The following is a 14,653-nucleotide window of genomic DNA, read 5'->3' on the forward strand; positions in this document are numbered from 1 at the left end:
TTACCAAAAATTTTTCCAACCGCCTCAGATTGTTTGGATTCTTGTGATCTGACTCAATTCTTTTCGCACTTTGGTATAGAAATCTGCGGGTAGCTTCTTCCTGAAGTGTGGCTTCCCATTTTCCATACAAAATTTCGTTATATAGGTTAATGTCATCGTTGTTTACACTTGGAAAGATAAACGTTCAGTCATACAACATCAATCTTCGAAATTCCATAGCCTAATTGACGACGAATTTTTCTGAACTCACGGCATTCGTATTAAAATCATAGAGTCCTGAGCTCAGAAGATCAAGATTCAACCCAAATCACCCCTTACACAATTACAGGATGAATAATTCCAAAATATTTTGCCGAAAACTATTCGACATCTTTCTGTAGGTACTATTTGGCAAGACGAGTTTCGCGCAATTACCAGTGGCGTACAAGAGAGAAAGGTGACTGTTTAACCTCTCCCATATTGTACGCCACTGACGGAATTGCAACTTTAAGACAATTGTTTGACCCTTCGATACTTTCTACCAAAATACTGTACCTACTGCATTTTTTCAGATTTTTCAAGTAAACATGAAGCTTTTATTTTGATTTCAATGTGTATAGACCATATTAGTGAGGTTAGGCGGGAAATTTGAATCGCGATCCATCCGTGGATCTGGTCCCTGAATTCCCTATGCATTTCTTATGGGGCTAAAAATGCCGCGTACTTCTCGCCTGTTTTTGGATAATTTAGCGAATTCCTTAAGATTTATTTCTTTTGGAATGTGTTCTATGATCCTTTCTTAACAAGTTGAAAACAAAATTTCGTAATAAAATGGTATATTTTTTTAATAATGGATCAATATAAAATTGGTCAGCAAGATCCATGGAAGTTTGTCGTAGCTTCATTTCGTTTCTAACCTCTGAAGCTGACATCATTCTAACGCGCAAGCGTAGCATGTCATTTTCTTTGTTACGGTCGTAGATAGAGGAAAGAGAAGATACCGCATTGCGCAGCTACGAAGGAGAACTCTCTGTGTCCAACATCAACTTGTTTTTGTTTACGTTTACCCCAATACGAATTTATCTTTTTAGGCATATTTGCCACAAATTACACAATTTCCTGGCATGCCGACAACGAAATTCTTGATACTCAAGTCTTAAAACGAACGAAACACTATTACATCGAACACAAATACGATAATTAACATTCAAATATTGGGGTAAACGTAAACAAACATGGAGTAGATGCACACTAAATGTCAACAAAAACATAGAGATGTTGGACACACCTTTCCTGTTGTTGACGTTATCTTCCCCTTCCTCTATCTACGGTTACGGTTCATGATTGACGTATAGCAGAAATGATCTACGACATACGGATATATGCCGTATAATTATGTGTTCAAATTTGATTTTAGGACATATAAAAGTATATTGTGATGTAAAATGTACTTGGAAACAACCTCTAATAATTGCGGCACCCAATTTTGCATGTCTATATATTAACATTTACTTCTAGCTAGCGATATTCCATCTTAAAGTCGATTCCTATGTAAAAAAATTTGAATATGGATCTCCCGCCAACTGAGTGATTCTAACCTCACTAATGTGGTCTATTGGCAATATTGTTGACTTTATATACATATAAATTAGAATATTGATCTAACTTCCATGAGGTTTGAGGGTACTCGGATCTAAATTTTTTTCTTCTTATTTGAAGAGTGAATTTTAGGGACTAACAAGATTTCAATAAAGATATGTAAAATTTTTGTATGTGTATTAGTAAATTATAACAAAACGTCCCTTCTAAAAGTAGTTCATTATCAAAAGCACACTGACACTCAGAGAATGAAAGAAATTTCCATTTGAAAAAGTGATGATTTATAACAGTCATTCTAATATTCCCATGAAATGAAACTATTTCGGATTGAGCTATTCATATACGAATCAAGCAACACCATCCACATAATACATCTACATTACTAGATGAAAATGGGTATCATTTGTTACGGTTTCGATAGTATCTTGACGATGTTTCCTACCAACACTTCATTATGTTTCAGATGAGTTATTTTTTCATTCTCATTCGGGCAGAATGGAATAATCATGAATTTAATTATGAACATAGGAAAAACGCGTAAGAGGTGTCATTATTGCTTTAGTTAGAAATGCGGTAATCTACAATTACAGAGTGAGTGGAAAGTAACGAACAAAATTCGTATTTTTTGTACGAGACTATTCGTAGCAGAAACGGATTAACAATAACTCATCAGAAGTGTCAGTGTGAAGTTTCAGGTCAAGAAAGTAAACTAGAGTTTACTCCTAAAAGGAATTGTGAAAATCGAAAAATTGGAGTACCGAGCCTTCATCAAGTACCTGTACTTAAAAGGGTTAAGAAGTATGCAGATTTACGAAGATATGCTTAATATCCAATGTCCTTCGTATGCGACCGTGAAAAATTGGACTGCAAAAGAGGTAGATTTTCCGTTGAAGATGATGACCGATCGGGAAGGCCAGTTTCTGTGTCAGTCCCCGAAAATATCGATGCAGTTCATGACATGATTTTAGCAGACCGTCGAATTGGACTAAAACGGATATCTAAAGCACTGAATATTTCATACGAACACGTTCATCATATAGTTCAAGTCGATTTGGATATGAGAAAAATTGCTGCAAAATGGATCCCTAAATGTTTGAATGTTGACCAAAAGCCTGCAAGGGTAGAAGCATCGCGTTCGATCTGTGCTCGATTTGAAAAAGATGTAGACTTCTTAAATCGAATTGTTACTACGGATGAGACTTGGGTACATTTCTACGATTTAGAAACAAAGCAACAATCGATGGAATGGCGACACTCTTGTTCTCCAAGACCTAATAAGTTTTGTGTCCAGAAAACTGCTGGAAAAGTTCTTGCTTCAGTTTTTTGGGATTGCCATGGAGAAATAATGATTGATTTTTTAGATAAGATTCGAACAATAACCGGAGATTACTATTCGACATTACTGACCACTCTACAGGAAAAAATTAAAGAGAAAATTCGCGGAAAGCTATCCAAAGGTGTTTTGTTCTTGCAGGACAACGCCCCTGCACACAAATCTCATATTGCCATGAAAAAAATTCGTGATTTAGGGTTTGAATTACTAGAACATACCCCTTATTCACCAGATTTGGCAGTATCCGACTATGATCTCTTTCCTCAACTGAAAAAGAGTTTAAAAGGTCGTAAATTTTCTTCCAACGAGGAGGTAATAAAAGCTGTGGAGGTCTGGTTTGCAGAGCAAGAAGAAACATTTTTTTGAAAGGTCTAGAGACGTTGCAGGTTCGCTGTAATAAATGTATCCCATCAAGAGGAGAATATGTTGAGTAATAAAATATTTTGACATTGAAATTTTGTTTGGTTTTATATTAGGCTAAGAATTTCTCAATATATCCTCGCAATCGGTAATCCCAGCTTGAATTCAATTTTTTCTTGTAAAAAAGCCATTACGCTCTTCATGAGATAATCTTTTATCGTTCCCTACTAAAAGAAACCCCGATTAAGCGTGGAAAAACGCAATCTCCAAAACGTCCATTCGCAATTCCATTTAAATTCTTCGTATTACCGTGAAACTAATAATGATCATAATTTTGATTGCGATTACCGAGAACGAACCTGGACGGACGTCCATCCTGGAAGCGGTTTCGTAAAGAAATCCCTTCGATGTTTCGCGTGAATTACCGTCGTTCAAAAAAAAAACAGCCGGTCCATCCTAATCAAACCGTTAAGTCACGAAGCGACCGGACGATCAGCGGCAGCGCGCAGGGTAGGCTAATCTGTGAGTAAGTTATTCATTTTATTATACCGTGACAAATGTAGGTTTTTATTGCGTTTTAATTTGAGAACGACGTTTCAACGTAATCCGAAAGTTACGCTTACTGCTTTTCAATTTACCTCTGAGAACATGCCGCAACGAACAAAGGAAAGTCGGGACTCCGATGCGCCCGGACGATGGTGACTTAATTAAAAGCGAGAGTAAATAAGTGTCACGTGAACGGAAGAGGGTAATATTTTTAATTTCGAAGGGACCGAAGACGGCAGGATGGATTCGTCGGGTTTATTATTTATCGCGCTATTCTTTCCGCGGTAAACACGTCGTTCGCTATGGGCATTTCCCAGGGAAATTGTTTAGTTGAGTGACCGGCCATTAGTTGGGGCAATCGCTTGTTTTTGGACCGTGGAGAACCGGGGAGGGGCGGTTGGATTTATGCCTTATAGTGGGTGGTGGCATTGTGTGCCTAAGGACCAAGTAGAGCTCATGAAAGTAGTCGGGTATTTTAACAGTAGCTAGGGAAAATTGTCCAGCCATATACACTGCGCAAAAAAATTAACGCACATTATGGAAATCTCAAATTTATTCCACAACTGAAGGTGTAATTATTTTTATCAGAATTATGCATGCATATGTTATCCACTTCCAACGGTTTTCTTCAATACATATGTTTTTTCCCAGCAGGAATAAAGAAGGATGATATTATCAGATTTGGAATGTATTGGCTCCATTCTAAAATCAGTTGTTCTCGATCAATTCTAGTGATCAATAGTTTTTCTGTCGTTTGATTTTCTACACTCGATCGCTATGCAACGCGAAACACGCAATTTGACCCAAGAGGAACGTGCCCAAGCGGTAGTTTTGCGAGAAGAAGGGTGGACATACACAAGAGTTGCAGAAAGGTTTGGAGTTTCCCATACAAGTGTGTCCAGAATGTTGCAGCGATTCAGGGAGAGAGGTATGAATGTCCGAAGACCAGGACAGGGTATACCACGGGTAACAACTGACATTCAAGAACGTTACTTGAGAGTTTCTTCGTTGAGACAACGGTTTGCAACCGCTCGCCTCCTTCAAATTCAGCTTGAGCAAACTCATGAGGTGCAAATTAGCACTCAGACAATAAGAAATCGCCTTAGAGAATATGATTTAAGGCCTCGTATCGCGGCAAGAGGCCCAGCTCTTACCCCAGCCCATCGAAGGGCGCATATCCATTGGGAAGAGGCCGATTGGAAAAGAGTTCTCTTCACAGATGAGTCTAGATTCTGCCTCTACCATTGTGATCGTAGTTCCCTTGTATACAGACGTCCACATGAAAGATATGCTCAGTGCAATTTACTGAATACTACTGGTTTCGGGGGAGGATCGATTATGGTATGGGGTGGAATATCTTTGACTGCTCGCACAGACCTAGTGGTCGTTGATTATGCAGCTATCAATGCTGATAAGTATATAAGAAACCTTCTTGAAGAGCATGTAGTCCATTTGCCCCATACATTGGTGAAAATTTCATTTTTATAGACGATAATGCCAGACCCCATCGTGCGCGCATTGTTCAGGAGTACCTTGAAGAGGTTGAAGTCTCTCGAATGGAATGGCCAGCAAGAAGTCCAGATCTCAATCCGATTGAGCATGTTTGGGACAACCTCAATAGAGGGCTGAGAAGTTCAGAAAATCATCCAGCTACTCTTAATGACTTAGGAATCCAACTCGGAGAAATCTGGGAAGGATTAGATCAGAACATTTTAAGATCACTCATTTTGAGTATGAACCGTCGTTGCCGAGCTGTAATTAACGCAAGGGGTGGAAATACCGAGTATTAAATCACTTATCAGCATTTCAGTATTTTGAAAATTGTTCATTTCTCTTCTTTCACATAAGATTCGGTGAAATCCTGAATTTTTCTTCCATTTAATGTGTCTTGTTTCGTTCAAAACCTCCCCGAGAGAACATAAAAAATAAGTTATAAAGTCAATGTAAAGTTAACTCACATTAAAATTGAGATTTTCAGAATGTGCGTTAATTTTTTTGCGCAGTGTATTAAAATTCACTGAATTGTACCTGTGCCCGCTGACGAAAAACTGAACATTTCATGGCGAATCCTTGATTTCTGAGGTCTTTGCGACAAGACTTGATCTCCATCGAAGAATTATTCCACAATCTCGCACTGCATTTCAGCGATATCCGAATTGATTTGTTCGTGTGCACTGATATGGAAAATAATTATTTCCCCTGGCCTTCTTCAGCGGTCTACCAGTCTTTGCGGCTGAAACTATCGGATATCGTGCAAGTGTCAGTAAACCTGTTCACTGAACTATTAGTGCGTATCGGTGAACAAACAGAATACTGGACATTATTAACTTTCAGTGCAGAGGCGTCAGGTGGAACATTACTACCCGTCTGGAATTACTGAACAAACACAAATCAGTCAAACTGCTCGGAATGAGATCGATTGGAAGTGTTAAATGGAATTATAATCATGGTAATTCGCTGTTTAAAGGACTTAGTAAAAGAGATAAGAATGGATAATGAAGAGAAATACAAATGTACTGTCAACGTAGGAATGAATGCTGGTTAAAAAAAAAAGAAAGAGAATAATTATGAAACAATATACGAGCAAGTACACCTCGAAGAGAAAAAAAATAGGGCAACTGCTTACCTCGTTATTTTCTTGATTCCTGGATGTTCGGAGTCGTGTAGCTATGGATCACAGCAATGGATCGTATTTTCTGATTGTCGTAGTAAATATTAATAATAATTTATCGAGCGAGAGTACTCTCTAGTTCGGCCGTAAGAACAATACTGATTCCACATATGTCCGAAAAAACAGCAGTTGCGGATGTTTTCGTGGTGTAACTTGCAATCACCGCGAAATTCGAAAATTATTGACGGAAAACAAATACTTCTTAATTTAATTTGGCCCATAAAAACAAATAACAAAATTTTATTGATAGTTTTATGAATTAGGAAATTTAGATTCCCAAACATTCTCCCCCACCAAAAACGAATGTTTTTATCCCAAATTCAACGAAAAATGAATACAATCACGAAATAAATAATGAAAAATAACTAATTTTTCAGAAATAAAGGAATGTCCAGATTAATGAACAGGCAGTGGACATACTTTGACCACTGGACGCTGCACAGTGCCGCCGGACGCTGTTTTCAGTGTAACAACCCGTGCAACACCATCATCACCATGATGTAATTTCATGATTCGGGCCAAAGGCCAACGAAGAGGAGGTTGTTGGTCGTCTTTTATCAGAACCAACGAATTTTCATTAAGTGAGGGGTTGGATGTAGACCATTTTGATCTTTCTTGGAGCGAATGAATATATTCTCTGGACCACCTTTTCCAAAAATCGCCTTGAATGCGTTGGATTAACTGCCAACGATTTAGTCGATTTATATTTAAAGAGCTCAGGTCAGGATTTGGAATGGAGCTGACCAGTGGCTCAAAAACCAAAAAATGACCTGGGGTTAGAGCTTGGAGGTCATTTGGGTCTGTGCTAACCGCACAAAGAGGGCGAGAATTCAACACAGCCTCTATCTGAGTCATAAGGGTGTAAAATTCTTCATAACTCAAAACTTGGGTACCGATGACCTTATAAAAGTGGGTTTTGAAAGATTTTACCGCAGCTTCAGCTAAGCCGTTAAAGTGTGGTGCGCTTGGTGGGTTGAAATCCCAAGTAATTGAGAGGGTTTCAGCAGTGACTTGAGCTAGGTTGATCATTTCATTATAAGCTCCTTTAAAATTGGTGCCTTGATCACTTCTAATTGACAAACATTGTCCGCGTCGAGATATGAATCTCCTAAATGCCGCCAAAAATGTATCGGAACTGAGGTCGGAAGTTACCTCGAAATGAATGGCTCTTGTGCTACAACACACGAAAACACAAACGTAGCCCTTGTACGTTTTTGCACCTCTAGTCTTACTCATCAGTAAGGGAAAAGGTCCGGCAAAGTCGAGACAAACTGAGGTGAAAGCGCGTAAGGGAGTTACTCTTACACTCGGTAAATTTCCCATGAATGGATTATAGGATTTGGGTTTGCATCGAAAACAACGAATGCATTTTGACAAACATCTGTAAATCGCACTTCTAGGGGAAAGAATCCAGAAGCGTTGAAGTAATAAATACTGCATTGTCTTTAAGCCCGGGTGTAAAGAAGTTTGATGAGTCCATTCAATAATTAGATCCGTGAGTCTATGGACTTTAGGTAAAAGTAAAGGATGCTTAACGTCGAACGAAAATGGTGATTTTTGCAATCGTCCCCCAACTCTTAAAAGACCATATTGATCAATGAATGGAGCAAGCTTGCGTATTGGTTTTGGTAAAACCTCATTTTGTTTAATCTTCAGCCTAATTTCGGCGAAAACATCATTCTGAACCACCCTAATGAGATACTTTAGCGCATTATCACTTTCTTGAGGACTAATAGAAAGGTTAAACATTGAGATATCATTCCTTTTCAATCCGTTTGATACAAAGCGCAAAATATATGCTGTTATTCTCTGTATTTTTGGAAGAGATGAGAATCTTGAAAGCAAACAGAGAATAACATTTTCCGTGGTAATGAGTTTTGACAACAAAACAGTGGGCGCTCTTTCTTCCGGAATCTCAACACCATTTGAAGAATGAAAGTTATTCTGAGTAGGCCAATGCTCTTCAGATTTCAACAAAAATTCTGGACCATCCCACCACAGGGAAAACTGCGAAAGTTGCGCCGGTGATAAACCACGACTTGCACAATCTGCCGGGTTCAGATGGGAAGGCACATGATGCCAAGATGAAATGGAGATTATTTCTTGGATATGTCTCACGCGATTGGCAATAAATGTTTTCCATCTATGCGGAGACGAAGTAACCCAAGTGAGAACAATCATGGAATCTGACCAGACATATATGTCATTGAAAGTGAATATGCCTTTGAAACTTTCTATCACGAATGCTATGAGATTAGCAAGTAAAAGAGCTGCTAGGAGTTCCAATCTTGCGATTGATTGAGTTTTCAGAGGAGATACTCTACATTTGGCGCAAACAAGGGTGGTTTTAAAACTATTGGAATTCCAGAACCTGAGATATACCACACTGGCATAGCCAATTTCGGACGCATCACAAAAACCGTGAATTTGTACTTCAGAAGTCCTATCGAAGCCAAAGTATCGTGGTATCTTTATATTACCGAGACCGGGTAGTTCTACCTTGAATTGTTGCCACACTCGCTGTATGTGTTCAGGAAGCTCTTCGTCCCAAGATACGTGGGATTGCCACAACTTTTGGAGAAGCTGCTTTGCAAGCAGCAAGCATGGAGAAACGAAACCCAAAGGGTCAAATATTCTACTAACCTCGGAAAGAATCGACCGTTTGCTACAGGTTTTGTTGAGAGGATAGTATGAATATGAAAATACATCCGCCTTGGGATTCCATTTAAGACCTAGGACTTTGATGAAAGAAGGTTCATCTTTATCGAATGTGCAGTCGGTCAACACATCGGACCCAAAATCTTGAATAAGACTGGGATGATTACCGGCCCATTTGCCCAGTTCGAAACCACCTTCTCTTAAAAGATTAATGAGCTCCAATTGAAGAGCGCGAGTATCTTCGACGGAATCGCTACCGAGGAGCCCGTCATCAATATAAAAATTCTCTTCTAAGGCTTTGGCTGCTTTGGGAAAGCGTGCCTTTTCGGACTTGGCTAACTCCTGTAACGTTTTCAAAGCAAGATACGGTGAACACGAAACACCGTAAGTGACTGTTCGTAAATAATATTCCCTTAAAGGCTCAGAAGGATCAGATCGCCAAATTATTTTCTGAAATTGCCAAAACTCTTTATTTACATTGATTTGGCGGTACATTTGTTTGATATCGCAAGTAAAGCAGTAACGAAAGTAGCGAAAATTAAGTAGGAGACAAGATATATCTTTTTGAAGCTTGGGTCCAGTATACAGAGTATCATTCAGAGAAACACCTTGAACGTCACGTAAACTGGCGTCGAATACTACTCGAATTTTGTAAATAACGGAAGAATTTTCAATTTGTTCTTTGAAAATTGCATGATGTGAAATATAGTATGAAGTAGGGGATTTAAATTCTGATGTTGGGACTGGACTCATATGCTCTCTGTTGATATAATCTGTCATGAATTCCACGTATTTTCCTTTGAGGTTTGGATTTTTCAGGAATCGATTTTCAAGCATACAAAATCTTCTATAGGCCTGAGTGTAGGTATCACAGAAAGACGGATTCTGTATTCGGAAAGGAAGAGGAACTGAGAATCTGCCTGTAGGCTCCCGAAAAGTCAAGGAAGAATAAATTTTCTCGCAAATTTCATCCTCAGGTGATACACAAGGAGGTTGAGGGACATTTTCGACCTCCCAAAACCTTCGCAAAATATGATCCACATTTAAATCCACAGACGAATGAAGAGATGTCAAATGGCATTTTTGAGGAGATGTAGAGGTTCGTCCTTGAAGAACGTATCCATAGATGGTCTCCAAGGCTACCGGTTGATTGGGTCCACCAAAAATTCGTTTGGACCTCAAAAGGAAAGGAACTAACTCAGCTCCTATAAGCATATCTATAGGACCTGGTTGATAAAATTTAGGGTCCGCTAATTTGAGCCCATGAATATGAGTCAAATCTCGAGGATTAATATGAAATTTGGGTTGGTTCGAACAAACCTTGGGTATGATAATGGCTTCAAGAGAGAAAGTTGGACCAGACTGATCACAGGGCTTGATAAGGCAAGAAGTTGTACCCTGAGTGGTGGATGATGTCATCCCATTTAGCCCTTCCACAGGTATTGATATCCTTCTTCGAGGAAGTCCCAAACGTCTAACACAAGTGTCGGAAATAAAGTTTGCCATAGACCCTGTATCCAAAAGTATGCGAATTTTCTGGAAATTTCCGTTGAAATCCTTAACATGTATCACACAAGTAAATAATAAAATCGTTGTTAATGTTGAAGCCGTAGAAGAGTTTGTACTGACGAGAGATGTTGGAACAATAGATTGAGTTTCCCCCACCGAGTTGACGGGTTCACTCTGATTGGATGGCTGAAGTGAAGGACTTGAACCTTTTGATGATTTATCGAAATGCAGAGTAGTATGATGTGGTAATTTGCAAATTCTACATTTATGACTAGAACTACAATTTCTGACAGAATGAGGAGAAATCAAACAATTAACGCATAGATTATGTTGTTTGACCAAAGAAAAACGTTCTTGGGGAGTTTTGGCTAGAAATGATTGACATTTGTATAAGGGATGAGAAGACGAACATAAAAAACACTTAGTGCTTTGGCCAGATGGACCAGGCTGGGACTCGGAAGCAACGAAGCTAGCCACAGGCCCTCTACTAGGGGCTCGGGAAACCCGCTGAGGGATCCCACTGTTTGCATATTGCAAATTGGAAGTAGTGAATTGTACAGATTCCAAAGCTGTACATTGTCTCTCTAAAAAGGTAACCAACTGTCGATAAGTAGGAATCTCATGATTTACACTATTTTCTAACTCGAAGTCAGTACGTGTTTTAACATCTAATTTGTTCATAAGCATATTAAATAATAAGAAATCCCAATGATCGACAGGGAAATCGAGAACACGTAAAGCGGCAACATTTTCCGTAAATATATTTAAAAGATGTCTTAATTTCACAGATGTCGGTTTCTGTACTGGTTGGGCATTGAAAATATCATTATAATACTGACTGGCAAGTATTCTTTTATTTTGGTATCTTTTCTCTAAAATTTCGTATGCAATTTTATAATTTGCATCAATGAGAGGAATGCCTTTAATAAGTGCTAAAGGTTCGTGACTAAGGGATGTTAAAAGATAACGAAACTTTTCAACATCAGACAAATCAGTATTTTCATGAATGATGCTCTTGAATAAGTCGAAAAAGCTAGGCCAATCTCGAAAATTGCCTGAAAATGTTGGAATAGAAAGCTTGGGAATTCTGGCTGAAGGCTTGCAAGGTTGTAAACTAGTTTTTGATGAAGTGTTTGAAGAGGTTCCCGCAGAATTTTTCAATAACAAATCATGTTTAATTGATTTCACGTCGTAATATGCCTGATCAGCCGCGATTCTGAGTTTATCGTACTCTGAAAATTCTTCATCTGAAATTAAACCAATGATTGTATTGTGTGATGATCGAAAATCCTCATAAGCGCCTTCTATTTCATCAGCTCTGGCTAAAAACTGCGATTTATAAGATTCATTTGTTGATGCCTGAATGCCTATTTCTTGAGCTTCCTTTAAACGCGAATAGGCTGTTTGGCGCAGTAAATTAGCTCTAGTTAATTTGCTGGACATTATGAATCAATATAATATAATAATCTGATATAATAAATATCCGAGGTAATAAAAAACTGAACAATGTAAATCGATTGCTAGATTTATGAAACGTGTATTAATAAATGTGTGGAAAAGGAAAACTAGCGTTTACTTCAGAAGATATGGTCGACAGTTGAATAATACAATATGATCTACAAATTTTCAAAATGTACAATAGTAAATGAAATCTGGTGTAAGTACGTGATGAATTGCAGTAAATATGGGTCAATAATGAATGATATTCGAAAATTGTTACCCAGTAATTACGATTGATATCAAAAGCAAGTAATAATATTCGAAAGGAAGTAAAGATAAGTTGAAAAGTATGTAAATAATACACTTCAAACAGCTCCCGAAGGCAAAATACAGCGACCGCAACAAAATGTTGAACTGAATAATTGAAAATATTGAATTTGTCATCAAAATAGCATCCACTGTTTGAATGAAGAGATATTATAAAAGATGAAGACAAATTGAAAACATTCGTTTTATAATTCCCGTTGTAAACAAAGATGAAAATGCACCATGCGCGCTGTGACCCTGACCTTGAACCGGTCTGCCCGTGAAATGAAATGATTTTCACAAGAGACGTATGTCGCAAAAAATAAATGAAAAAAGGTAAATTTTGGCCAAATTAAATTATGAATGAATTTTTCTGAAGGAAACAACCCGGCAACGAAGGACCAATGTCAACGTAGGAATGAATGCTGGTTAAAAAAAAAAAGAAAGAGAATAATTATGAAACAATATACGAGCAAGTACACCTCGAAGAGAAAAAAAATAGGGCAACTGCTTACCTCGTTATTTTCTTGATTCCTGGATGTTCGGAGTCGTGTAGCTATGGATCACAGCAATGGATCGTATTTTCTGATTGTCGTAGTAAATATTAATAATAATTTATCGAGCGAGAGTACTCTCTAGTTCGGCCGTAAGAACAATACTGATTCCACATATGTCCGAAAAAACAGCAGTTGCGGATGTTTTCGTGGTGTAACTTGCAATCACCGCGAAATTCGAAAATTATTGACGGAAAACAAATACTTCTTAATTTAATTTGGCCCATAAAAACAAATAACAAAATTTTATTGATAGTTTTATGAATTAGGAAATTTAGATTCCCAAACATGTACCTTAAACGTTTGGAATGAGACATAATTTCCTGTAGCTTTTTTATGACTTTTCTGAATGACCACATGCTTCTCATTTCTTGAAGTTTTTCTTTTTTTTTCAACCTTGTACGAGGATGTATTGATATCTAGTTAGCCTAGACCAGTTCCATGCATAAAAAACATATTGCGTTACCATAGCAACGAACAATAACTCATTAGAAGTGTCAGTGTGAAGTTTGAGGTCAAAAAAGTGAACCAGAGATACGCAATAAATTAAAAGAAAGAAGATGTCCACCGAAATTGTGAAAATAGAAAAATTGGAGTATCGAGCCATCATCAAGTACCTGTATTTGAAAGGGTTGAGAGGTAAGCAGATTTACGAAGATATGCTTAATACCCTTGGTGATCAATGTCCTTCGTATGCGACCGTGAAAAATTGGACTGCAAGCTTCAAAAGAGGTATGTATGTATATATCGGGTTAGAACGTCCTACGACGTTGTCCGATACCCATTTGCCAGTGCCTCCTATCGTTGCAGGCTTCATCATCCAGTCCCCTCTCACTCATTGATTTTCTCACTCCCTCAATCCATGTTTTCTTCGGTCTTCCTCTCTTTCTATGTTCCGGGGGAATCCATCTCATCACTTTCTTTGGTAATCTATGCTCTGCCATCCTTTGGACATGTCCGTACCACACTAGCTGCTTCCGCTCTATCAATTCTGTGACCGTTTCCTTTACTCTCATATTATCCTTTATTATCTCATTTGGCACCCTCTCCCGTCTTGATGTTCTTGATGCCCGTCTTATTGCGTCCATTTCTGTAGCCTCTATTCTTCTCCTCATCTGCTCTTTCATCCGCCAAGTTTCCGATCCGTATACCAGAGTACTCTTAATCAGGGTATCATATATTCTCATTTTCCTCTGCTTTCCTATCTCTGTGCTCCATAGAATGCCATTTAGCGAGTTAATTATTCGTTTAGTCTTAATAATTCTTGACTTGACTTCGGCGTCATCTGTCCCCTCTGTATCAAAAATGACACCTAGGTATTTATAGCTTTCGCATTTTTTAACAGTTTGTTTATTTTCCAATTCAAGATCTGTGGTCTCTTCGCCGACGCATAGGTATTGTGTTTTTTTTCAAAAGAGGTAAATTTTCCATTGAAGATGATGATCGATCAGCAAGGCCAGTTTCTGTGTCAGTCACTGAAAATATTGATGCAGTTCATGACATGATTTTATCAGACCGTCGAATTCGGCTAAAACGGATATCTGAAGCACTGAATATTTCATACGAACGCGTTCGTCATGTAGCTCACGTCAATTTGGACATGAGAAAAATTGCTGCAAAATGGATCCCCAAATGTTTGAATGTTGACCAAAAGTGTGCAAGGGTAGAAGCATCGCGTTCGATCTGTGCTCGAATTGA

At 38.3% G+C, this 14,653-nt stretch overlaps 1 protein-coding gene and 1 long non-coding RNA gene across 2 annotated transcripts in view; one reads left to right on the top strand and one right to left on the bottom strand.

Moving 5' to 3' along the window:
• LOC123309801 overlaps nucleotides 1–14,653 on the top strand; it is a 97,612-nt gene that overhangs the window by 15,025 nt on the left and 67,934 nt on the right. The gene's annotated exons all lie outside the window — the stretch shown is intronic.
• Nucleotides 6,342–13,238, bottom strand: LOC123309800. The gene is made up of 2 exons (XM_044893071.1): nucleotides 12,917–13,238; nucleotides 6,342–12,826 (listed from the first exon to the last, which is right to left on the bottom strand). Exon 2 carries the CDS (start codon nucleotides 12,096–12,098, stop codon nucleotides 6,885–6,887), a length of 5,214 nt encoding a protein of 1,737 aa, XP_044749006.1. The 5' UTR covers nucleotides 12,099–12,826; nucleotides 12,917–13,238; the 3' UTR covers nucleotides 6,342–6,884.

The sequence above is a fragment of the Coccinella septempunctata genome, chromosome 3 (genome assembly GCF_907165205.1).
Source record: "Coccinella septempunctata chromosome 3, icCocSept1.1, whole genome shotgun sequence".
NCBI lineage: Eukaryota > Metazoa > Arthropoda > Insecta > Coleoptera > Coccinellidae > Coccinella > Coccinella septempunctata.